Source organism: Apodemus sylvaticus, chromosome X (assembly GCF_947179515.1).
Source record: "Apodemus sylvaticus chromosome X, mApoSyl1.1, whole genome shotgun sequence".
In the NCBI taxonomy this organism is placed as follows: Eukaryota; Metazoa; Chordata; class Mammalia; order Rodentia; family Muridae; genus Apodemus; species Apodemus sylvaticus.
In genome coordinates, this window is record NC_067495.1 from 109,180,597 (window position 1) to 109,207,565 (window position 26,969).

General features: G+C 36.2%; 2 protein-coding genes and 1 pseudogene across 4 annotated transcripts; 1 reads left to right on the forward strand and 2 right to left on the reverse strand.

Moving 5' to 3' along the window:
* Positions 1-812: 812 nt before the first annotated feature.
* Positions 813-26,287, reverse strand: Vamp7 (vesicle associated membrane protein 7). 3 transcript variants are annotated; one of them, XM_052171188.1, is made up of 9 exons: positions 26,142-26,287; positions 21,287-21,396; positions 19,928-20,082; positions 15,630-15,687; positions 14,243-14,380; positions 12,217-12,307; positions 9,353-9,420; positions 2,053-2,145; positions 813-983 (listed from the first exon to the last, which is right to left on the reverse strand). In XM_052171188.1, exons 3-9 carry the CDS (start codon positions 20,071-20,073, stop codon positions 915-917), a joined length of 663 nt encoding a protein of 220 aa, XP_052027148.1. In that variant the 5' UTR covers positions 20,074-20,082; positions 21,287-21,396; positions 26,142-26,287; the 3' UTR covers positions 813-914. The 3 variants fall into 3 exon arrangements, with proteins under 3 accessions (XP_052027148.1, XP_052027147.1, XP_052027149.1); XM_052171187.1 differs by lacking the exon at positions 21,287-21,396; XM_052171189.1 differs by lacking the exon at positions 21,287-21,396 and having other exon boundaries at positions 19,928-20,044; positions 26,142-26,269.
* LOC127675180 (ubiquitin-conjugating enzyme E2 K-like) lies at positions 2,465-8,990 on the reverse strand (annotated as a pseudogene).
* Positions 17,041-17,526, forward strand: LOC127675181 (60S ribosomal protein L29-like). Its single transcript, XM_052171190.1, is given in 1 exon segment — positions 17,041-17,526. A coding segment is annotated over 1 exon segment (474 nt). The 3' UTR covers positions 17,515-17,526.
* Positions 26,288-26,969: the final 682 nt, after the last annotated feature.

Consider the following 26,969-nt stretch of genomic DNA (forward strand, 5'->3'; position numbering starts at 1 on the left):
AAATCAAATCCAAATCCTGAAGTTTACTGTATTCAGTTTGCGCTTTTTCCAGAATAGAGAAAAACATCCCACATTACTGCATTTTGTGATGTTAAAAATGTGTGCACTTTCAATATGGCTCCATTCTTTTTCTTTGGCGACACAGAGGTATTTGCCTCCCCTCTCTTCAATTATGAATTTTATTAAGAACACATTTGTCCCAAATATGTACAGAAGAAAAAAAATATGTGAAACCCATAATCCTCAACTTAATCTCAATTCAATTTGGCAATGGATAAACAGAAGGTATTAAACTATGTGCAGATGAATAAATAATGTACTGAACTTTATTACAGAAAATAAATGCTGGGAGAAAGTAGGATAATTCTTGTGCTTCTAATGGGCTATCAGAATGTTTCCCACCTTACTGAAATAAAAATTCAACGTTAAGTACATTACTTGTATGGGCTCTTAGATATAAGCAGCAATGACAACTTATTACAATTCTCAAAGTTCTCTATTTATTATTTTGAAGCACCTAAAATTCTCCCATAACAAAAGAGACTAAAGTGAGATGTTAGTAAGACAAGCCATTTACCAGCACTTTGTGTGAACATATAAAGTTCCTAGACAGTTTTAGCAGACAGGTCATGAGTTTGGTGGTTTCCACCTTGGCAAAAGCATTGTATGTTCTAAGTAGAAGGTTCTACTTAACAAACTAAAGAAACAAATAAATGCCCTTTCTCTGGTGAATAAGGATTGAATGTGAAATTCATTAACATAAACCATAGGATAGGTAAAGATAAAAACAAGAAAAAGAGAAAAGAAGATTAAAGAAACTGGCATTTTTAAAGAGTAGTGAAAAGCCAGAGTCACATGAATTGCTTTTATCTCCTTTCACTCTCATATCCTTGGTTAATGGTATTTTTTCTTTCTTATTTCTTCACACAGTTTGGCCATGTAAACCCACCACAGAAAGGTGACACAATGATATAGATGAACACCTGGGAGGAGAAAGAAAGCAATTTTACTTATATGACTATCACAAGGTTCACAGAACTCATAAAAAAACACTACCAGTACTAGGAGAGTAATAGCTCTTCAATAATGTAACCAATAAAAAATAAGTATTATGAAAACAGATTTTATTTTTTTTAAAATGGTGTTTAAAATATGGTGGCATGCAGTTTCACAGTTCTATAAACCATGAAACAAGTGTATGTACACACTATGCTTCTTCGATGACTGGATCAATGCAAAACATATCACATAGTTAACAAATGTTAGTTGAATAGATGAAATCACACATCAATTCCTATACAATTCTGTTAATAGACTGAACTGGTTGAAAATTTTACATACTAAAAGTGTGTCTGTGTATATACGGGTATTCACACCTGTCAGTGTATATGCAGAGGTCAGAGAACCCTCAGTGTCCTCCTCTACTGTTTTCCTATTTATTTTTTGAGACCAAGTCTCTCACTGACTATGAAGCTCACCTTTTCAACTAGGCTGTTATTAAGCAAGCTCCCAGGACCTACATGCCTACATTGCACATGCTGGGGTGACAGGCATCCATGGCTATGTCTAGACTTTTAGGTAGGTGTTGGAGATTTGGATTTAGGTCCTCTTGCTTACAGAGCAAGAGTTCTCTCTTCAACTTGAATTTTATTTATCTCATTATGCGCAAAAATTCTCAACAGGAAAAAAGGTTAAGTGGAGGACAATATTTAATGCTGATTTTACAAGAAAAGATATTTCCTGGTCATGGATTTTACAATTAAAAGGTAAATGTAGGGCTGGAGAGATGGCTCAGTGGTTAAGATCACTGACTGCTCTTCTAGAGGTCCTGAGTTCAATTCCCAGCAATCATATGGTAGCTCACAACCATCTGTAATGGGATCCGACGCCCTCTTCTGGTGTGCCTGAAGACAGCGACAGTGTACTCATATATGTAAAATTATCAATCAATCTTTAAAAAATGATGAATGTAGCCCAATTGGAATGAATCCCAGCACCCAATTTCTTAAAGAGTAGAAAATAAGCTCATATACTGAAGAGAGAAAAACTTACAATTGATACAATGATGATGATGATAGTGAGCTTCATATTCTTCATACACATGGCTCGAGCAAGATTTCTGCTGGTAGTTTTGAAAGTGACAGACTAAAAAACAATCATCAGTTGTTTTATTCTTCACACTGATTATATGAATGATTTGTAGTAACAACCTGCAAGTTTTATTTTTAATCAATTCTTCCACTTTTATGGTTCTAAGGATGGAACCCAGGGCCCCAGATCATAATAGATAAGAAATATAGAGAGAATATTTTGTGCTATGTACTGTAAAAGCATTTACCTGTCAATAAAATATAAACTCTTTGGCCAATGAACTGAGGTGGGAAACAGGAAGTGAGAGTTTGGGGGAAGGAGGGAGGGAGGGAGGGAGGGGGAGGGAGAGAGAGAGAGAGAGAGAGAGAGAGAGAGAGAGAGAGAGAGAGAGAGAGATCAGGTGCAAAGGAGATTCACTTAGACAGAAAGAAAGACGGTTGATAAAACCTGAAGAAAACAAAGAACTGTACTACTGAGCTAGAAAGGAAGCCCTATTTTCACTAGTTCTATTTAAATTCAAATTTCTTTTTTCCCCTTCCTTCAGAGACTGGTCATTCTGAATCAGTAGTTACCCAGAGTAGAGTTGTTTGAAATCTATAGTAAGCAATAGGAACTCAATGACAAGGCTTCACATCTTTTCCTTTTCTTTGTAGCAATGTACACAGTGTTGAATGAATAAGTGATTTTTAAAGGGGGAAAACATTTTCTATTTTAAATTTTTAATAAGAAAGTCTTATTTTAAACCAACTGGCTACAAGCATATTAGTTGACTCTATACAACATGATCTTTGGGCTTTGAACCACACATATAAATGTTTGATTTTCCTGGGAACATACGTATTTACTTACTGTCAAAAACCCATAGGGTCACATTCCTTCAGTGATCCATTTTCTTTTCAATCATCACCTTTTCAGTGAGTAAAGCATTTTTACCAAGACACAAGAAGTTTAAAACAAATAGGTAAACAAATAATGAAATGTGCTAATTACCTAGCAGTTCCACTGCTAGATATATTGTACAAAAGATATTATGTGAAAGCTCAGAAGAGCCATATAAAATATTCTGGACTATTTTTTCATATCTAAAAGTGAAAACTACCAAAATATCCATAAACCATAATGAATTATCATATAATAATCAAAACAAACCATACACACAAATTACTAATATATTTACACAATCAACATGTCATGGATTAGTGTAACAATTTTGACAGAAAGAAAAATAGAGTAAATATTATAGATTCTTTTTATAATTTTTGTAGACATGTCATGGTGGTTTGAATATGCTTGGCTGATGGGAAGTGGCACTACTAGGAGATATGGCCTTTTGGGGATAGGTATGGTTTTGTTGGAGGAAGTGTGTCACTGTGTAGGCAGGCTTTGAGATCTCTTAATGCTCAAGTTCAGCCCAGTACAGAAGACAGCCTCTTCTTGGCTGCCTGCAGAAGACAAGTCTCCTTCTGCCTGCCTTTAGATCAAGTTGTAGAACTCTCAGCTCCTTCTTAGCACCATGTCTTCTAGAACACTGCTGTTTCCTTCCATGATGATAATGGAAAGAACCTCTTAAACTATAAGCCGGCCCCAATTAAATGTTGTTCTTTATAAATGTTGCCTTGGTCATGGTGTCTCATCACAACAATGAAACAGTAACTAAGACAGAAGTGGTACCAGGCACTGGGGAATTGCTGTGATAGGCCTGACCATGTTTTTGCTTGGAGGAATGTGAATTCGGAAAGCAGTGAATTGCTTTAAGTGGGGGTCAGGGGGCCAGCCATCCTAGTAGGAACATGGAAGACAGTGGTGCTGAGGGTGATTTGAACTTTGGGGTTTTGGCTTAAGAGGTTTCAAAGAAGATTTTAGTATATTGCCTAGAGATCATTCTTGTGATATTTTGGTGAAGAATGTGGCTGCTTTTTGTCCTTATCCCAAGAGTCTGACTGAGGCTAAGGTAAAGAGGTTTTGATTAATTGCATTGACAAAGGAAATCTCAAAAAACCCTAGTTTAGAATTTGTCCTTTTAGTTCACCCTTATGAGAAGCATTTTGATCAAGTGTAGCAAGGTTAGAAAGGAAAATACAAAATGCATGATTCAAAGATTAAAGAGGCACCAGGAAGTGAGATGGAGCTAAATCCTGTGTTCAAGGATATTAAATGGAATTAAGGGAGTGGTGACCTCAGGGTGAGATACCACTCAGCTAAGCTTATTTTTGGGTCAGTAGTTGAACAAGGGATAGTTATATCATGTTAGGGATTATTATGACCTAGTTATTGTTTTCATTTGGACATAAGGAGATATGATTGTGTGTCAAATTGACAAGGGATGGACTATGATGGCTATTCTTAGTTGTCAATTTGACAAGCACTCAGGGGACAGAGGCATGCAGATCTGTGAGTACAAGGTCAGACTACAGAGCAAGTTCCAGGACAGCTAAGCTTGGCTAGTGAAGGAAATCATCAAAAACAAAAACAAAAACAAAAACAAAAACAAAACTGATGAAGATGTAATAGAACAAGGGGGCCATGTTCAAGATGCACCAAACAGCAGAACTTGGCAGCTTCACCAATGTGGCTCTGGCTTTAGAGTGAAAAATAGAAGGGGGTTACTGGGACAATTGATGCTGGTTAACTAGAGCTAACAAATTAGCCGTGATTAAGAAGAAACCCACATCGCTGAGGTGAAATTTTCTGGGAAGTGTTTTCTGAGAGCACAAGGAACCTGTATTCCAGGGATAGACCTCTTGCTGGCAGCCAGACTTGGTGATGTATAAGAATCACATCACTGGTTTTGAAGGCATTAAGGGGTCATGGAGAGCAGCTGAGCTTGGCACTGTGAGAGGCTAGGGAAAGGCATTGGGGAAGGTGCAGCCTTAGTGGCAGTTGATGGCCCAGGACCGTAGTAGTCATGTAAAGGATTTGAGGCTTGGCACTATAAAAAGAGCCTATGAGAGGCTATTGGTGAAGCTTACTTGCAGCAGAAGACCCTAGTGTATTGGAGATGCCAGTACTATGGGATGATTACCAAGAACAGCAGCAGCACCAGAGCCATGAGATACTTGTCAAGGAAACCTGATAACAGGGAATGGAACCAGTCCAAAGAGAAAGAATTGTGATACAGTCAACAAAACTGAAAGGAGTTGGATATCAGGCATGGCGATGCGGAGTTTGAAGTTTTTGCAGCCTGTTTTTGATCTTGCTTGGGTCCAGTATTTCCACACTATGACATTTTGGAAAAGTAATGTATATCCTGTGATATTGGAAGTATGTGATCTGCTTTGTGATTTTGATTGTATAGGGGATTACAGTTAAGAGACTGCATGAATCTAAGAAAAGACTTTAGACTTTTAAACATTGTTGAGGCTGTGATAGACTATTGGGACTTTTGAAGTTGGACTAAATGTATTTTGTATTATGCTATGGGTAGGTATGGTCACCACAGACTCATGTTTGGACAAGCCTATGGGGGCCAGGAAGTGGAATGTGGTGGTTTGAATATGCTTGGCCTATGGGAAGTGTCACTATTAGGAGGGATGGCCTTGTTAGAATAGGTGTGGCCTTTTTGGAGGAAGTGTGTCATTGTGTAGGAAGGCTTTGAGGTCTCCTAGTTCTCAAGCTCCACCCAGGTGCAGAAGATAGGCTCTTCCTGCCTGCCTGTGGAAGATAGTCTCCTTCTGCCTGCCTTCAGATCAAGATGTATTTAATTGGTATAGGATTCTGCACAAGTAATATTCTTCACTGTTAATAAGTTGTGGAATACCAGGTTATTGGGTATGTTTTTCTATACTATTGTTAAAAATGCTTATAGGGAAAATAATTTTGTCATGTTTAAAATGGTGGTCTATTCAGCTACCCATCTGAAGAAGTCAAGTACAAGCATGCAAGTAAATCCAAAGGTATAGAGGACCCATGTTAACAACAGTAGGTAGCTGTGATGCCACACCAACAATGCTCAAATATTATCTTAATTATTTCAAAAAACACTGAAGAAACTTGTTAGTATTATTGAACTGTTAAACATTAAAGTAGCATGTTTTAGCTTATTATAAACTATTAAGAAAAATATTAAAGCATTTCCTCTTTTTAAATTACACAGATGTTTAATTAACTTTATTTATAGAGTAGGGATCTTCCCCTCCCCCCAGATTCTAGTGGTAACTAATAGCATCCTTAGGCAAGAATGACAGTTTAAAAATAATTCTGCCGAATCCTAAGAATAACAGATATTGGTACTCATTAAGAAAAGCAAGTGTGGGTAGTAGCATCTCTCTATGTCTCAGTTACTCAAAAGTAATTTTGTTGCAGTCCCTATATGAGTTTGAAGACAAGACTACTATTACTGCATTCCTATCAAATTCCACAGCACATAGTTTTGATTTTTGTTTTTATTTTTGTGTGTGAATATGCATGTATCCTGCACTAGAAAATTGTTTTCCAGCGTACATATATGTCCAAAGTTAAGCTGTTTTGTTTGCACATATCCTGATTTTGTTTGTGCTGATTTGCTACTACTGCATCTTGTGGATCATTTGGTTCTGCAGTTGTCAACAGTGCTTGGAATGACAACAGCATGCAGAAAGTCATTGCCACCATCCATTGGGTTTCTAGGATATCCAAACAGGTACTCCCTCTGACAGAACTAATAATTAGGATGCCATATTTTAGTGATAGACCAGACTTTAGGAGGGTTAAATATATGTGACTCTTTGAATGAGAAATGTCCCCAATGAGCTCTGGCATTTGAACACAAGGTTCCCAGTTAGTGAGACTGCTTAGAGATGTTTGGGAATTGTAGCATTGCTGGAGGAAGGATGTCACTGGGGGGTAAACTTTGAGAGTATGCAGTCTTAGTCTAGATTTCCAGTTCTCTGTTTCATGATATAATCTGTTTCCTGTTCCTGCCACGACATGCTTGTTATCATGCCTCCTCACCATAATGGAGTCTTTACCACTCTAGAACCATAAGCCAAAATAAACTGCTTCATCAAAAAAGATGATGATTTTGATAAGGGCATTTTATCACAGCAATAGAAAAGTAGCTAATAAAATAGAAATGTTTCCAGTATTTTAATCTCTGCTTGGTATCTTACTCCTCATATTGTGTGTCTTTTTTATTGCTGTGAAGAGACGCCATGACCTCCTTCACCATTTCTATCACTACCACCACTTCCACATGAACATGACTAGCGCTACCCCTGCCAACACATTTCCTGTCAATGTTGGAATCCCCACCACATTCAGCCATCTAAATCTCTAAATGGATCTAAAGCTGGTTCCACAAGACAAAACTCATGCCCAATATGTTACGTAGGCCCCAAATCCCACAGATGGCTAGGTCATAGGCATCAAGGGGGTGACCTAATGTTATTCTGCAAAATAGCTATAAAGAATAAACTTCCCCTTAAGTTCTCTTTATATTAGTGAATTTCCCAACCCATACAAGAGAAGTTTCTTTTTACAACAGATTCTGATTAATAAAGTGACTCATAAACTGGCTAGCATGCAGACAATAACAGACTGTGGATTGCCCATCTCTAAATGGGACATCAATATCACACTTTCTCTTCCATAAGTCTCAGGGAGCATCATGGATAAGGGGTAAAAAGACTGTAAGAGTCAAACATATTGGACATATGCAGCAAAACTCTTCTTGCCAGATATGACAGAGCCATTGAATGCATGGACTCACAGCAGCTGTGAATACAAGATTAAGGCAGCCAAAATCTAAGCATGGATTGAGGGATGGAGGAGGAGCTCATAAAATCCCACCCTCAAATAAAGACCTATTGCCAAATGATGGCTGTTAGGGGAGAAGATTCAGTTTTCTTTAGAGATGTCATCCATGAGAGGCTGTCTATGCTCCTGTAGACTGCCCTATACCAGTGCATATACAGGTAGCACTGAATGGACTCAGCACACAAAGTTGGGAGAGAAACATGCGAAAAATAGGGGATGAATTGGCAGGGATGGAAAATGGGGTAGCACTAATCAAAATGTATATATAAGTGTATATGAAATTGTATCACTGGGAGGCCTGCTCTTTTCTGAAGGGAAATGGAGAAGGAATAGATTTGGGGGAGAGGGGAGCTGTGGGGGCGGGGAGGAACTGGGAGGAGAGGAGAGAGGGGAAACTGCAGTCAGGATATAATATATGAAAAAAGAACAAATAAATAATAAAAGAAAAATTTAAAAATACAGAAATTAAAATTCATTATATCATTCTAATTACCACATATTTTGATGAAAAGCTCATAAAATGCCACAAAACCCAACAGTTGTCATACAACCTCCTACAACTGCCATTAATCAATATTAAAATTAACAATAACAAAAGTTCAAATACCTGTTAGGACATAACATGTATCATGTCAAGCATTTTACATAGTTTAATTCTTAGAACTCCATAAAAAAAGGTATACTTCCATTTTATAGATTATGAAAATTGAGGCAAAAAGGGTTAAGTAATGTACTTAAGGTCATACTACTAAAAAATGGTATTAAAATCCAGACAGTCTGATTCTAAAGTTCAGGCTCTTAATCACTACAGTCTTGTTGCTAGTCACAATCAACATGATTATGATGTTTTATGGCCATTGTGATATTTACAGTATAATCACCTTGGAGATATGAATGCATGTCTGTGATAAATTATCTAAAGTTAATTGAAGTAGGAAGATCCACCTTAAATATGGGCAGCATTATTCCCTGACCTGGAGTTCTGGACTGAATAAAGAGAAGCAAACTAAGAGTGTGCATGCATTCATTGCTTTCTGCCTTCTGAATATGAGGCAAAATATGATTAGTTGCCTCAAGATTTTACTTCTATGATTTCCTCATCATAATGGACTAAACCCCTACACTATGAGCAAAAATAAATTATTCTTGAAGTTCCTTTTGTCAGGTATTTCGCAACAACAATGAAGAAAGTAATTAATACCATGATTAATCAATCACTGATTGTTTTTAATGTGAAAATTTTTAATCTGTTAAAGATCTACATATATTTATTCTTTTCAAAACACAATGAACTACATGTATAATGAACATTTTTTTTTCTAAAAAAAGCTTCATTAATGGCTACTGAGAGACTGGTTGTTTTGTATGTCTCACTACCTTTCTTATCACTATATGACAACATCATAGACATGAGAAATGAAACAGAAAAAAAAACCACCTTAGTATAGAATTTAAGATCATTCACATCTTATCTTAGCCATCAGTGCAATTATTTTAATACCCTGGGGAAAATATATTCCATACTTACTGAATCCACAAGATTTTCTGTTTTATCTATCAGCAATTCCAACCTTTCTCCACGTTGAGCAACCAAATCTGGAAATTATTTTTGAAATAAAAATAATGTTTTATATTAGAAATAAAGAAACCCACCTACCAAAGCCAAGGCCCTAAAACTGAGATCAAAATTCTAGGAAGTCACTATTGGACTATAGAAGAAAAGCAGCTAATCCCAATTCAAGAACACTTAGTTGTAAAAAGAGACAACAGACAAACAGTTTCCCAAACAACTTACTTATGGAAACAGGTAACTTGTCCATTCTGCCCCTAATAAACACCTCCACCCTTTCCCTATCATTATACTCCCCGACCCCAGATTGGAGAATATAAACTGTGTTCTTTTGAACTCTGGTCACTGAATGACTGGGTCCTTTGCCCTGATCATAGTGAGGTAGAACTCAAGATGGCATTTCTTTGGCATTAAACAAAGCCCACTCTAGTTTTTTGAGGTCATCTAAATTCCCATTTTAATTTCTTCCTGCAAACTTAATCATTACATATCCTTAAAAGACATATGTAGTTTTGAGGCCAGCAAGACAACCCAGAAGGTAAGATTTTTTTTGTCAGCAAGCATGACAATTTGAATTCAATCTCTAGAATACACACAAACGTAGGAGAGAATAGGCTCCACTGAGTTGTCCTCTGATCTTCACATCCACACTATGGCATATACCAGGTACCACACATACATAATTAAAAAAAATTAAAATATGAATATAATAAGATTGATTAAATAATTTCAAAACTCTGCATAAGAAAACTGCCTAGATAGCTTTAAAGATGAATTCTACATAAAATATTTCAAGAAAAATACATACCAATTTATTAGGCATTTTTCAAAAAAATCAAAAGAAAGGAATATTTTTCAACTTATTATATGGGTACAGTATTATCTTGGTATTAAAGTCAAACAAAGACATCACAAGAGGATCTGGGATGTGGCTGACTTGGCAGAGCTCTTTGCTAGCATGCATAAACCCTGGATTTAATCCTTAGTACTGCATAAACTGGTATACACCTATAATCTCAGCACTATGGAGGTCAAATCAGGGTGTGATGGTTAGTTTTAATTGACAACTTGCACAACTTAGAATCACCTGGGAAGATAGTATGAATGAATATGGTCTAGATCAGATTGGATTGTGGGTATGTCTGTGGGGAATTGTCTTGATTGCCTTAATTGATGCAAGAAGACCCAGCCAAAATATGGGTGGCAACTATTCCCTGGTATTTGGCCAAGACCTAAGAGAAAGGTAGACGAGCACTAAGCATGCATGCATTTATTCTTTTATATTCTTCACTGTAGATGTACTGTAATGGTTTCGAGCAACTGCCTTTGTGACTTTGCTGCTATGATAGACTATAACATGGAATTATAAGCTAAAATAAGTCTTTTCTTCTCTAAGATGTTTTTCTCAGGGTATTTATTAAAATAACAAATAAAACAAAAATGGAAGAGAACCAGAAGTTCAAGGTCTTCCTTAGCTAAATAATAAGTTTGAGAACAGCTAGGGATACAGAAGCCAGTCTCACAAAAAGGACACCACAAATGGAGAAAACAAGTAACCTAACAAACCTTGACACACTCCCACACTCCACCCCCTCCCCTCATAGTAGGATGGGCCACCACAGGCTGGTGATCCTGGGTTCTGTAAGAAAGCAGGCTGAGCAATCCATAGAGAACAAGTCTGTAAGCAGCACCCTTCCGTGGTCTCTGTACCAGCTCTTGCCTCCAGGTTACACCCCTGCTTGAGTTCATGTTCTGACTTCCTATGATGTAGGAGTGTAAGCCAAATAAAACCCTTTCTACTCAAGTTGCTTTTGTTTATGGTGTTTCGTTGCAGCAATAGACTCCATAACCAAGACACTTCCTGATATACAGGCCAGGGAAGCAAGTAGAATAACTGCAGATCGTCAATGTTCCTTTCTTTCTTCAAAATCCAATCCCCTAGTCTCATTCCTAGCTCTGTAACAGGCCGCTTGCTGTGGCCTACACTCCCTTTCTGCCACCATTTTAAAGGATCACACAGATCTTCTTCAATATTCTCCCACACTCATAGCTTTGTCTCAACCCCACAACTCCAGCAGGCATTACTGGGGAACCCACCAGCCAAGTCTTGCAGAGAAGCAAATAGGCCAGTGAAGAAGGTATTTGAGCTTCAGCTCTTTACTTTTCCTTCCTTTCCTTCAAGTTCAATACCTAAATCTCATCCCCAGCTCTGTAGCAGACTACTTGCTGTGGCCTCTTTGCCTCCATTCCCAGGGTATTAAGCAGATGATAATGAAACAACCTCCTATCTTCCCTCCAGTGGACTTAGTCTCTCTCTTCTAGCTCATTCCCATTCCTAATTGCCAGTTCCCAATACTTAGAAACATACTGAACCAGGAAGCCCTAGTGGGATACTTTCCCACTAGAAACATTCCCTACAATACACAGTAACCACACCCTCCTAAGAACCAGAGAGGGCAACAGAAACCAAGGAACAAAACACATACCTATCAAAGGCAAGATCAAATATCAGTACCTAGGTCAGTAGTTATCAACCTTGGGGTCATAAATCAAATATCCTGCATATCAGATATTTATATTACAATTCATAACAGTAGCAAAATTATAGTTATAAAGAAGCAATGAAAATAATTTTTTTTATTGTGGTCAGCACAACATGAAACACTGTATTAAAGGGTCACAGCACTAGGAAGGTTGAGAACCATTGACCTAGATGGTGAAGACAATGAAGTGCTGTTTGAGCCTCTCTACAGTAATCTGACTAAAATCTAGTCCATTGTTATTTGTGTTCATATGAATGAAACTATGCCATTGAAACATACCTATGTTTCTGACCATTATTCCTTTCAGTTCATCCACTTGTGCTTGAGTCTCCATCATTCTGTCTAGGCTCTTATTCTCGGAGTGATGCTTCTACAAGATATTAAGTTTTAACTTGCAATATTAAGGTATTATTTATAATAATAAATAAAGAATAACAACCTATGCTGAAGAATGCTATACAATTATGGTTCTATTACATAAAAGAAACATATATCTGAGAAACAGTTTTAGATTTAAGAAAAATATTGGCAATATAAAACTTGCTGTCATATTAAATACATTTTAGTATAAATAAATTATTTTAAGTAAAATTCAGTGAATGTGTTACAATATATGAAATATATGAGACTCTTAGGACAGAAGTGAGGGGATATATAATCTGTGCTTATCAAAGGACAAAGAAATTTAAAAATGACTATAGTTGGGATGAAGAGGGACAGGATAAGATAAAGATACCCTCAATTCTTCACTTCTTTAATATTATGAAATAGAGGCATGCTCACTTTTTAAAAATATCTGTTCTTTTATCTGATGTGATCATAACATTGGCTTCTCACAGATCTAGAATCTAAAAAACTGATGATAGTATATATTTTGATATTATTATTCAATGCTAACAACTATAAATAATACAATATTATTTAATTTACTATAAAACTCTTTGATATAGATATTTTCATTATCTCTATTTGTTATAGGGAGGAAATTAGTAATTCAAAGGATCACACATAGATTTGGAGTTAATTAACAAACCAGTTAATAGTCTGGCTGCTACTTAGAATATCTAAGAATAGGAAAAGAGAAAAGGGGAAATCATTTGAAATGTAAATAAAAAATATATCAATTAAAAAAAGAATAGGAAAAGAGAAACTAATTAAAAATATATAGTTTTCCATATTCACAATGAAATTATAGTTAGAGGTTATATCTTTGCACTCAAATAATCTTATAGATAAAAGGAAAGTATTCTGAAAGATGCTGATTAAAAACACAATGAGATGCCCATTAAATGTATACCCATTAAAATGGCTAGAATGAATGACAGACACAATAAATGTTGACAAAGATGAAAAACACTGGAACTACTAATGAGAATTTAAAATGGCATAATAACTTTGGAAAAATAGTGTGATAAATTTTTAAATCACATATTTTTAATGGGCTATTTACCATATGGCCCAGAAATTTCATTCCTAGCTATTTACCAAAGAAATAAAAACCATATGTCCACACAAAGACTTGAGATTCACAGAGCTTTACTCATAATAGTTAAAAACTAATGGCAACATAAATATCTAGCAACAGATAAATGAGTAAAACTATCTATACAGTATTGTTTAGCAGAAAAAGAAAATATACTGATTTATTCAACATGGATAAGTAGTATAAGCATTATGATGAGAAAGAAAAAAAAGACTCATCAGAGTCTTTCTGACTGTACTTAAAGAAAAATATAGAAAAGACAAAACTAATCTATGCAGATAAAATATTGATCAGCAATTTGCTGGGTTAGAATATTTGGGTTGGTGACTTACTAGGAAGGGGGATGGGGGAAAGTTTAAGGTAATGGAAAGGCTTTTTATCTTGACTATGGTAGCATTTCAGAGTTATACACACAAACACACACACAGAGACACACACTATCAATTCAGTTGACAGTGAGGAAGTTATGCAGATGAACAGATTTTCACATGACTGAGCTATTCAAAAATTAAACTTACTTCATGGATGAGAAAAAGGTTATAAAAAGGTTAAAAGGCCAGTTGACATGTTTAGTGGATTTAAGCATTATATGGGTGATCAAACTAACCTATCTTTAGCATTCTTTGAAATTCTGAAATATGTGATTAGTAATAGAGAATATCACTAATTAGCTTTCTACACTGAAATAAACCCTTTACCTCTTTTAATGGGGAAGATTTATTATGTTGTGTTCTACAGGTCAGGGTCCCTAGATTCATGGTGCTTGAAGGTAATAAAGAAGAAAATATAAATCAAAACACTATGACCGGAGAAAAACCTTACCAGTTGTGCAGCCAAAACACTTGAAAACTCGCTATTCATGGCATAAGGAAGTGCAGTCTGTGCTCTTGAACCATAAGTAGTTTGAAACCTCTTCTTTACTTCATTCAAAAAACTGAAGGCTCGAGAACGCTCAAAATCCTGTGAAATGACCAATATTGCACTCATTTTACAAAGTAAACAAATATGTAAACAAAAGTAAACAAAATGTGGCAGATTGGTAACAATACAAATAATGTTTATTGACAAATGACTCCATGAGGAAGAACCAGAATTGATCCTGTTTTATAGATCAGGAACCAAAGACTTCAAAAGACAAGTAACTTGCCATACATCAAATAGCTAGTAAATTAAAAAGCTGAGAGCCAAATCTAAACTAAAGACAATGGTATGCAGATTATTAACTCAGGGGTCATGAATTTTTAATTCTTCCAGTTCTTTCACATTAATTAATTAATTTTTAAATACATTTCCCACCTTCCACAGTCAAAACTATTCCAAAGGCCTTAAGTACATGGTCAGGGTTTGTTGTAATGACCCTAGTGCTTTGCCTAAATTTTTATATTACTTGTATGCCACTGTGAATACAACACAATTTAAAAAAGAATTTTGCTGGTCAACTTAGACTATTTGAGATTCTATGACAATTTTCATCTACTCCAACATTTTCATATCAGTCCTTTCAGATAAAGCTGGACTTTATTGTGAAAACAGAGCTAAAAGTCATTGTGATGATCAATGTAATTGAGCGTCATTTCCACTTAGTTTAAACCAAAGTTTAGTTAAACCTTTCTAGGTCCTCTGCAAATATTTTATGGTTGTTAGCCTCCTGGTTTTGTGGACTCCTAACAGTGGGAGTTGGGGTAGCTCTCATTCTTTTGTCTGCTCTTGGGAACCTTTTCCTCCTACTGGGTTGCCTTGCTCAGCCTTGATAAAAAGGTTTGTGCTTTGTCTTAATGTATCTTGTAATGCTGTGTCCAGTTGATGACCCTGGGAGGCCTGATATTTTCTGAAGAGAAATGAAGGAGAAGGGAAAGTGGGGAGACACTGGGAGGAATTGGGGGGAGGGGACTGGGAGGAGTGGCAGGATGTATTGAAACCAAAAAATTAAAAGATCTGAAAACAAAAATAATAGTCATAAATACAAATTTCAACATACTGTATGTTGATAAAGGTTCAGAGACATTAAGCAAAAATTATCAAAACTGAGCTGAATTATACATATTTAAGTATCAAACTTTGTCATAAGATGCTTTTTGTAACAAATGCTAAGTGTAGAAAAAATTTCTATACTTTTTGTATCACCATTACCCACCATAGGTATAGATAATTAATAATTGGCTGCATTACTATACAGAGTGAAATAGCAATATATCTTTAAGTTACTTACATCATCAGTGATACAAAGATACACAATCCTGTCTTGGCAGATGTAATGAAACAAATAACTGTAGAATAAAAGATAGAAAACTTATTGTGGTTTTAAGCACTGCCTACCTTACTTCTAAGTTCTAGCTATATATAAGCCAGTGTGTCAAACTTCACTATAGTGATTACAAATACAATCCATTTTCATCTTCCCCTTCCTCATGCATTTCTATCTTTGGTTAAACTGACAGGAATGAATAAAACATGAGAAGTTCTCTTTTCTAAATATAATAACGTGCATCAATCATTAAAATGTTAGCTAGGAAAGCATAATTGAATTCTTAAGGCCTAAAGGAGAGATGATGTCTTAGAAGAGACACACAATTAAAATAAATTCCCAGTGGGGCATAGGATTTTTGTTTTTGTTTAGCTTTTTCCTGGCAAAAACCTTACAAAGCAAATTCTCTGTACTTTTGTCATGCATTTGAGTGTCTGCTTTGAGCAAGTGAATGTGCAGGATAGTAAGGATATAGACTATAAAACCATCAGTTCCTGATTTTTTGGGATCATAGTACAAGGAATTACATACAATGCAGTATGGCAAATAAGTTGATAAGAAAATTGAGGGTATTATATAGTATTCTAGGGACATAAAGGAAACAGGTAATGGATATTTACCAAAGGGTAAAAGTGATATATGATCTGAATTCTAAAGAATAAGTAAAAGATGCAAAGAGTCAGCCAAGAATATATAAAAGTGCAGAATTAGGCAGTTTAAGAATGTGGATATAAAAGAGCACATACTAAATATTGGAGAGTAAAATTTGCTCACATGACAAAAGTACAGAATATACAGGAAAAAAGTAATTGCCTAGACAGATGATAGTGGGAAAGTAAGTAGATACTGGATTATACATAATTTTATAAACTGCCCTGAGAAAAATTAAAAGATTCAAAACAGTTTTGCCTGGGGCAGGTAATGTTATTATATGATAATATCACCTGAGCTCCAGTCCTACATATGCTTCCATCTATCATACTTAATATTTTAAAAACATACTCTCTTCCTGAACAGATTTTTAAAAACAAGTATGGTAGCCATGGTAACTGTACACCAATAAAAGGTGAGAATATTACAAATATTATGAAGAAACAAAGAAATTAACAATGAATAGTAAATTGTTAAGTATGGGTACAAAACAAAATCAAGGACTAAAGTAGTAGAAGACAAGGTCATTGAAGAAAAAACATGGAGATATAAGAGAAAGAATGAGCTGACAAACTTGTAGAAGACAGAAAAATATTTGGTGAGGAAGTGAAAGATAATTCTGAAGTTTTAGGTTTAGCTGACTGAGTGCCCAGTGAAAATATTCCATATAATTTTCTCTTTAGGTCCTAGAGGCACTGCGGGAGCCATGGGTTACCATGCAGACATGGCCAAGTCCAAGAACCATACCATACACAACCAGTCCCGCAAATGGCACAGAAATGGCATCAAGAAAACCTGGTCACAAAGAGATGAATCTCTTAAGGGGGTCGACCTCAAGTTCCTGAGGAACATGCACTTTGCAAAGAAGCACAACAAGTAAGGCCTGAAGAAGATGTAGTCCAACAAGGCAAAGGCAGTGAGTTCATGTGCAGAGGCCATCAAGGCCCTTGTGAAGCCTCAGGCCATCAAGCCCAAGATGCCAAAGGACCCCAGTCACAAACTCAGTGGTCTGGCTTTCATTGCTCACCCCAGGCTTGGGAAACGGATTTTAAGCTACATGGCCAATGGTACATGTAGGCTCTGCCAGCCAAAGCCCAAGGCTCAAACCAAGGTAGAGGTCAAAGCTCCAGCTAAGGTACAGGCTTCAGCTCCAGCTCAGGTTCCCAAAGGTGCCCAGGCCCCTGTGAAGGCCCCATAGAAAAGGCTCCTGCCAATGTGAAGACAGATGGACTGCTGTGACACCCCTACCCACACACTATCTGCAGATGACCAGTGTCCTATGCTGTTTTTTACAAATAAACTTGAGGCTAAAAAAAAAGAAAATATTCCATATATGTAATATGGATGTTTTTATTTTGGTATACAGAAGTAAAAGTTATGTTATTGAGATGACAAATATGATTATGTGATTGAAATCAGGGCAGAGGGTTAAAAAGAAAAAAAATCAGTGATTAAATTTCACCTAACAAACATAGGAGGAGCAAGTGAAGACTTGGTTAGAGATCACAGAATATAGAAAATATTTTCTTCTACTAAAACTTACATTGTACTTATATTTCCTAGCTTCCCTTGCAGCTAAAGATAGGTATGTTACTAACTTTTGGCTCTAATAATACTAGTGGAAGAAATATTTCCTTCTTCACTCTAAAAGAATTCCATGTTTTTTTTCCAGAATTTTCATAGGCACCGATTAGCAACACAGAAATTGTAAGCATGCAATGTTTTAAATAAACTATAAATCCATACTCACAAGATACTGAGATTATTTAAGCCCTATTACAGTCTCTGGGTCCCCAAATCTAAGACGTAGATGTTAAGACGTAGACTATAAAACCTGTTAAGTTCCCAAAGATGATACATTCTCTGACATTTATAGAAGTCTAGTAAAAAAGATGAGTTTCTCCAAGAAAGTATAATCACTAACCACACCCCATTCCAAATGGTTGTGAAGTAATTATTTGATCACTAATAGTAAAAAATGATTCCTATGTTTCTTGTTATTCTATTTTACAAATAAAAGTTTGTCACTCTCATTCTAGTGATCCTGTTCTTATTTTGACATTGTTGATAGAAGGATGATAGCAAGGAAAACATATGACTTGTTCTGTTTTGTTCTTTTTTTTTTATGATCACTAGGCCATAGGACACCAGATGGAAATGACTGCATCACCAAGGAACTATGGATATACAGCAAAACACAGCAACCAGATGAGTCTTTATAGAGTTAGGTATGTTCAATATCTGAGAAGGAAAGTTCATCCAGGTAGTTTGATGGCTGGAGACATAAAATGGAAGACTTAAAGTAATCCTCTGCTATAATAAATTCTTCTAGAGTAAGAGCTTTACTTAAGCCTAAAACCACACAGCCAAAGATGACAGTTCCTAGCTTCCCATCTAGCTAGCTTGACTATATGACTATATAGTGAGGAGGAAAAAAATATAAGCAGAAACTTGAAACAGTAAAATGCAAGGATACTTCTGACCCATGCCTTTAAAAACACCAGAAAAACCACTGGGACATAATAACAATAAAAGAAGCTGTTTTGGAAAAAGCTAGAAGATATTGATGGCAGAGCCAACCCATTAGCTCAAAATCACTCATATGGACTATTTCATAAATATTAATTTTATATTTCAGTGTCTTTCTCACAGTAGCTTTAACTAACTTATAAAAGGGCTTAACTCTATAAAGTAATAAGGATCTCCTGACATAAGAAGTAAAGAAATAAGGATTAAGTATTAAAATATTTTAAGCATCAATATGGAAGGTTAAGGTACTTTTATACATGATTACTAGGATTTTCCATCTATTAGTATCTCTAATATGCCACTATGGCATCATTCTAGAGCAAAAGCTGTCATACCTTAAAAACCTTTAGTGCCTTTCCACTGCCTCCAGGTAAATCTAAACTCTTAATATATCCTATGAAGCCATGCATGACTTTCTGCTACCCATCTCTTTAGTTTTTAATCAACATCATTCTGAGTACTAGTTACAGAGAATGACTTATAAGTTCCATAAATATGGCTATATCACTACTTAATGGTCTGTTTGGTGTTCCTTCTAACTAGAATACTACTAATTCAGTCTCTACTATACATATCTATGGATTTCCTCATTAAGCTATAATCTTTATTAAGGCAAATACTACATTTCTTGTTATATCACTTTCACCAGCTAGAGTGCCTATCAATAGCTAAATACTGTGTTAATAGCTACTAAAAGAATGAAAAAAGGAATTATCATCTATATCATTTCATATATCTTAGAAAAGCAATTTTTATATATAATATTTTCGTATCTTTATCATTTCAAGTGGTAGAATAAAATAATCATAAGTTAAATTAGTAAGTAACAAAACTTTACTAATTAACAAAGCTTTTTATTGTTTTGAGATAGGGTTTCATTCCGTGGTTTAGGCTGGCCTTGAACTCGTAGTGGGATCTAGTAGTAGGATTAGAGACATGAGCTATCACCATGTATGGCTTAACACTAGATATTTCCCAAGCTAGTCAAGTTACTGTTTGTCAAATTAATCTACTTAAAATCTACTCTTTTGACTATAATAAAATTTATTCCTTCCCTCTACCACATGCGGATCAGAACTCACTTGCCATGTGAGTAAGTTAGTTTATTATTTTCAGAAGGTATCTTAGCCAGAATCTGCTCTGTCACCTCCAGGAAGTTTCCGCCACACCAAGCATGTTTGGCAAGGATAGTGGTTCCCCTGGCAACAACAGCAAAAAGAATGGCCATGACTTCAATCTATTAAAAGTAAAAAGAGGACACAGATTTAGAATATTACTTAGGCATGAACTTTAGAAAGAAAACTTATCATTCATCTACATCCATCTGGAGATAGTACCAAACAAGTCATTATAGCATAAAAATTAATGAAAACTTAATAGAAACTGGGAACACAGCTCAGTGGTCTAAAGTACGCTTACTATGCTTATAGACCTGGGTTTCATCTTCATCAATGAGGAAAAAAAGTGAACAACCTCAAGGTCTTCTACAAGTTTATGATTTAAACTGCTTATAGTTACAAATCAGTGTGTACACATTTGTAAATTATAGCAGAAATTGATACTCTTTGGAAAGCAATGGTCACAGGTAGCAAAGTGGCATAAAGATGCCCCCATAGTTCAATGAAATAATCTCTTCCTGAACATTTATCCTAGGAAAATAGCTTAGCAGAGACTAGACTCTGGATATACAAAGTTCACTCTTAACAACAACCCATATTTATTAAGTACTCACCTTGTAACAGATATTAGTTTAAGTACTTTAAAAAAAAACCTGAGGCACTGACTCCTTAACTATTTTACACAAAATTACAGAGCTAGAACAATATGGTAATTTAAACCCAGACAGTGTGATTCTAGAACCCACATGGCTGCACAGAACCAATATGTATATTATATGATTTATGCCTGTAAGATAATTACTTCTAATATAAAGGTATTATCCATAAAAGCAACCAAATGAAATTCACCCAAACCTTCCAAAAGTGGTTTCATAATTTATGTTAGAACCTTCATGAACAAAATATTATCAAAACAAAAGGGTTTGAGTTCAAAATTACTTTCCTGCATTTGGATAGGAATATGCTTATTTTTCCTCATATAACAAGCCAGATTTCCTTGCATCATGGTTTAAACTATAGAAATTAACAAATCAACTCTTCAATGTGATATAATTTAGCATGTTCATTTCACCAAGTAAATCAATGGTTCTCAAACTATATTGAGACTATGAATTGTATTGGGTGGTATAATCTCTTAAAATATGAAATTTAAACCAGAGGGCAGGTTCTGAAAATTAAATAATCTGGCCTGAAGAAGCCTAGAAAAAAATAATTCCCCATTATTCATTACACAAAGTAGAAAATGATAAAGTGCTTGGGGTCGTAATCTTCTGAGTCTTAATGGAATCTCAGCATTGAAGGACATAGAACAAAGGTATTCACCTATCTTTTCAGCTGATCTTCTAGAAGGATCTCTTCTTCATTTCTACTGCTTAAATAAATTTGTTCCTTGGGGTTATGTCTTCAGCAGTCTTTATTTCCCCCTGACTCCTCTGTACATAGAAAGTTAGTTTCCAAACCAATGTTTCATAATTTTTATCTTCCTTGGCCTAAAAGCCTCCCTTGATCATGTATCATGCTGCCATATATTATCTTTGCTTCTCTACCTCCTTTTATATTAATATATTCTGGCTTTTGCTCTTAACAATCCAAAATACAATGCTTCCTAAAATCACCAACAGCCCCCCTCTATTCTATAAAATAGTCATTTTTCTATTATCACCTTTGTCTCTCAAGAAATATCAACATGCTAACTAATTCTCATTCTTGAAACATGTCCATGTATTTGGCTTCTTTGGCTATTGAATATTGAATTCCCCAAGGGACTGAGTCTATGCCCTTTTAGCACAGATGAGCTCATATGGACTTGACATTTAAAACATAATTCATAAAAGATACATTGCATATAAAAGAATAGGGTCAACAATAAAACCCAAGACACAACCAACAATTGAGGGAAAGATAAAAGAGTAAAGACCCACAAAACAAACAAACAAACAAAAAAACCTCAAGAGGACCAATTGGGAAAATGTGGCCCAGAGGCCAAAGAGAAAGAAAACTTTAAAAGGAACAGGTGTTAGTGGTTGGATGTGTTAGTTCACAAAGAATGAGGACTAGAAAGTAGTGACTTCAATTTTATAAGGAAGGAAGCTATTGCCTAGGGTTAAAGAGACATAGTCAAACAGAGAAGAGCAAAAAGAGATACAAAGATAGGAATTCAATTGGTACTTAGAGAGATGAGAACGTAATAACCTTGGTCACTCTGCAAGTTCAAAAAGAAAACCAAGCTTTGCAGCAATATAAAAAAGATTGTTTTCTTTTTTTTAAGTGAATATATTCTTTATTTACATTTCAAATGTCATTCCCTTTCCCGGTTTCCTCCCACCCCCAGAAAAACCCTAACCCATCCTCCCTTCCCCTGCTGCAATCAGGGTGTTCCTCCACCCAACCCACTCCCTCGACTTCCCTACACTGGGGCACCTATGGAGCCTTTATAGGACCAAGGACCTTTCCTCCCATTGATGTCAGACAAGTCATTCCACTGCTACAAATACAGCTGCAGCCATATGTACCCCTTGGTTGATGGCTTATTCCATGGGAGCTCTGAGGGTGGGGTGGGGGTGGTTGACATTGTTGTTCTTCCTATGAAGTTGCAAACCCCATCAGCTCAAAAAGATTGTTTTCATCAGATGTAACTTTATTATGAACCAAGGGCCTGAGGTAATTGTCTAAAATGCCTAAATAATCCTAAATTGTGTTAAAAATATGGCAATTTGCTCTCTTTAAGTCCTATTACTATTCCATGCTGTGCTGGTTAGACTGTACAGAGAACAATGGATTCAATTCTATGTATGTCTAGACTGACCAGAGTGAGAAATCTGGAGATAATGCCACACAAAAGATGGCTTGGGGAAAGACAAAGAAAAGAGAAGAAAGGGGAATGAAAAAACAGTTTTTAAATTTATAGAAAGTGTATATGTATTGGAGTAGAGAGGACACTATTCAGAATAAAACTGGGAACAGTAGATATAAGTTACAGAGAAGTAGTGCAGGTCGTCCCCCCCCCCAAGTAGTTCCTAATTAAAATTTAGATTGTTAAATATTGCATATATACCAACAGAAATCTGATTTTCTTTCTAGATGTTACTAATAGGAATGTTTTTACTGTATTACTGAAAAACTCTACCTATAGTTAAATTTGTTTGCCTACACTGTAATTCTTTTGCAGTTAAATATTGATGAGTGTTGAGATAACAGAAACAACTGTAGCAGAAAGAACACTTACTGTGTTTGAAATAAGGAAACCTAGCTCTAATTATCAGTACTATGCGACTGTCTAATAAACCACAAGATGCTATATAAAATAGAATTCAGAAATTGCATGGAATCATAAGCAGACACAGAAGCAAAAACATGTAATGGAAGTATCAAATTTTCATCAATGCAGTTTCTCCCAATTTTCTTAAACATTTCTCACTTAGGCCAATAGCTATTATCCAAATTCTACTTGGATCTCCCTAAGAATTATAAATTATTTTTCTGTGGCAGGCATAAAAATTACAAATAAAAATCTTGAAATGGGTAACCACTAACAGAAAATTATCACCTCCAAAGCTCAAAAGGTCCGAGGGCAAAAATCAAGGTGTTGTTACGTCTATATGAAATCTGTAGAGAAGACTCTTTAGTCTCATACCTTCTGGTAGTTTGCTAGCAATTCTTTGGTTTGCAGTTGTAGTATTTTAATTTTGCCTCTCTAGTCAAATGGTGCTCTCTCTTGTCTTCATATAACATTGTCTCTTCTATCCTTCTGAGACCAATCATAGTACTCATGTCCATTCTACTCCAATAGGACCACATCTTAACTATATTTAAAAAATTCTATATGCAATAAAGTATCATACACAGGTATCAGAAGTCATCACTTTAATATAACTTTATGGAGGACATGATTAACAGTACTCACTGTTCCTTTCAAATCAATCCAATTCTCCTTTTCCCATATAATTCACATCCCTTCTACTTCTAAAACCAGCTACCTTGTCTTTTTGTCTCAGCTATATTAGAGACTTGTTCTTTTGGCTATGAGGTAATCTACTATGGTTTGGATTTAGAGAATCCTGTTGTAGTTGGATGTGGTTGTACACACCTGTGTTACTAACACTTGGGAAGCAGAGGCAGGAATATCAAGAGTTTAGGGTAAGTCTTGGCAATATAGTGAATTCAAGGTCAGCCTGGATATGAGGGCCAAAGCAGTAGATGGAGATACAAAACTCAGGAAGAGAGGACTCCTACTAAAGGGAGATGGACATAAATAAATGCAATAAGGTATAAAGGATGAATAATATAGGAATAACCACAATTAATCAAATTAGATAAGATTATGTGATTCTAATATTGAATAAAGAAAGGAATGACTAGGTACCAATCTATCAGCATTTTCCTCAGTATACTGTTACTATTTCTCCTTAAAAGAGAGGTCAAAGTGTTTGCTTTACTCTATCTCCCCAATTCTCAGCACAATACCTGACAAAGAATATTTCCTAAGGGGTTAAGTGAACACTGGGTGCACTTAAAATACTGTAACTGGTAGATAACTTTTTATTCTATAGAACCTGTTAAGAAGAGTATTTTTTAAATATCAAATTCTCTTCTTAATTCAGGTAACACAGTTCATTGATATCTAATCACCAACTGTTTAGTTTGAGACTGTGATGGCTTGTATATGCTTGGGCGAGGGAGTGGCACTATTAGGAGGTATAGCCTTGTTGGAGTAGGTGTGTCACTGTGGGTATGGGCTTTTTTTTTTTTTAAAGATTTATTTATTATATGTAAGTATACTGTAGCTGTCTTCAGATGCACCAGAAGAGGGCATCAGATCTCTTTATGGATGGTTATGAGCTGCCATGTGGGTGCTGGGATTTGAACTCATGACCTTTGGAAGAGCAGTCGGTGCTCTTACCCACTGAGCCATCTCTCCAGCCCCGGGTATGGGCTTTAATACCCTCATTCTACCTGCCTAGAAGTCAGTCTTCTCCTGTTTGCCTCCAGAACAAGATGTAGAGCTCTCAGTTCTTCCTGCACCATGTTCCTGCCTTGATGATAATGGACTGAACCTCTGAATGTGTGAGCCAGGCCCAATTAAATGTTGTCCTTATGAGAGTTGCCTTGTCATGGTGTCTGTTCAAAACACCTAAGTCAGAGACAGCAGGAAATAAGTCAATGGCAAATAAACCACATATTGTGATGCAATAACCTTGGAACAGATAGCAAAGAACATTGTCAAGACGTAATTTTAAAGAAGGGGGGATGTTTATGAAAAGTTTGGCTATAGACTAAGATTGCTCTTGTTGCTATCACAAATATTGTTTCTGAAAAATGATCTAAAGTCTAGTACATCCCTTTCATTTTCTCAGTTTTACCTTTTAAGTTTTGCATTAACCAACATACATCACCATATTGATCTATTATTCCTATTTATCCGTGTTCCCCAAAAATGTAAGTCCCTATATTAGTCACCTCCTATGTCTTGTTATAAACCAATGTATTCCATGCACTTAATGGAGTACCTAGTATGTATTTATTCTTTAATTAATATATGTTAAGTACATTGCTTTCAGACATAGCTATTCAAAGGGAATGAAATTTTCCAGAGAATGGTGATACAAGTCACTGAACATAATTAATAAAATGCAAAAAAGACTTGATAATTCATTGGTTATGAGAGTCAGAGCTATATTAACCAAGGAGCCAAGTACATGATCAATTTGGTAAATATTGGTCATCAAGAAAAAAAAAGTAACATGCTCAAACAATAGGTTTGAATGGAGATCTACTACCTACTAGGACTGAAAAAGAGGAACAGCAATATTGTTAAGGGTGTATGGGAGGGAGATAGGGACTCACAATGAAGCATGAACAAGCAGAAGGAAATCATGAAGCAGAAAGTGATATTGGTGAACATGGATGAAGAGTTTTTTGGTTACAGAAAAGTAGGCAAAACGTGAATGAGAGAAACTTAGTGACAACTTAAATGACGCGTTTTGACACTAACCCGAGACTTCTTCAGCAGAGTAAAAACATATTTTGCTCAAACTGGACCTGCTCAACAATTAGAACGGTAGACAACAGAGAAATCAAAGCCACCCATGTCCCACCTTAGCACCTTCTAGTTTACACCTCCTCCCTCCGTTCCTGTCTCTCTGTTTCCTCACCGCAGAGAACGCCCCATTCCATTTACCTGACCGGGTACCCTCTAGCGGGCACTAGGGCTCTTGACTGAGGGGTGCGGGTCCTCCTAGGGTCGCCCACTGCCTGAAACAAGAGGTGGGTAGGACCTGACGCCGCAAGCTTCCGTGTAAAGCGCCCCGCCTACGCGTGGCCTCCTGGGAACGTGAGCTCTCCTCCAATGGGAGCAGGCTGGAAGAAGTTCCCAGCCCACCACACGTCCCAGAACCCGTACTGCACTCTGGGAGTAGTAGTTCTGAGTGTAATGGTGCCACGTCTGCCTTAGGTCGGGTCAACAACTCAAAAACAACATCGAACGCTGTACTATAATCCCAGGAAATGAGAAGGTGCAAGACAACACAAGTAGTCTACCAGTATAACCACCAGAATAAATGAGGAGTTGGGCTTCCCCCGCTATCTCCACATTGATTCTCAGCAGATAATGTCGCCTGTTTACAGACAAAACAGAATGTCTCCAAAAGGAACCCCCTGTGCTTTCGCTATGAAAAAATTTAACTTCATTGTGTACCTCACCAATCATTTCTCCCATGCTTTGGCAACAAAGATAACAACAGCAATGCAACAACAATAGTAAGCAGCGGCAGCTACTTTCCTGTGATATTTGAGTATATCCTTTTTCTCTTTTCTCATAGCAGCCCCCCCCCCCCAACCCCCTACCCGCAAATTCCCTGCTTCCTGGCTTTGTATTACCAAAATTTAGAGACCCTGGAGTTTACTATTATGTAAAATATTCCAAAGTCACCTTTTTCAGTCCCACACTTCCTGCCTCCTCACCACACACAGACTTGAGTGATCATTCTCCAACCTCTCCATTTCGTAC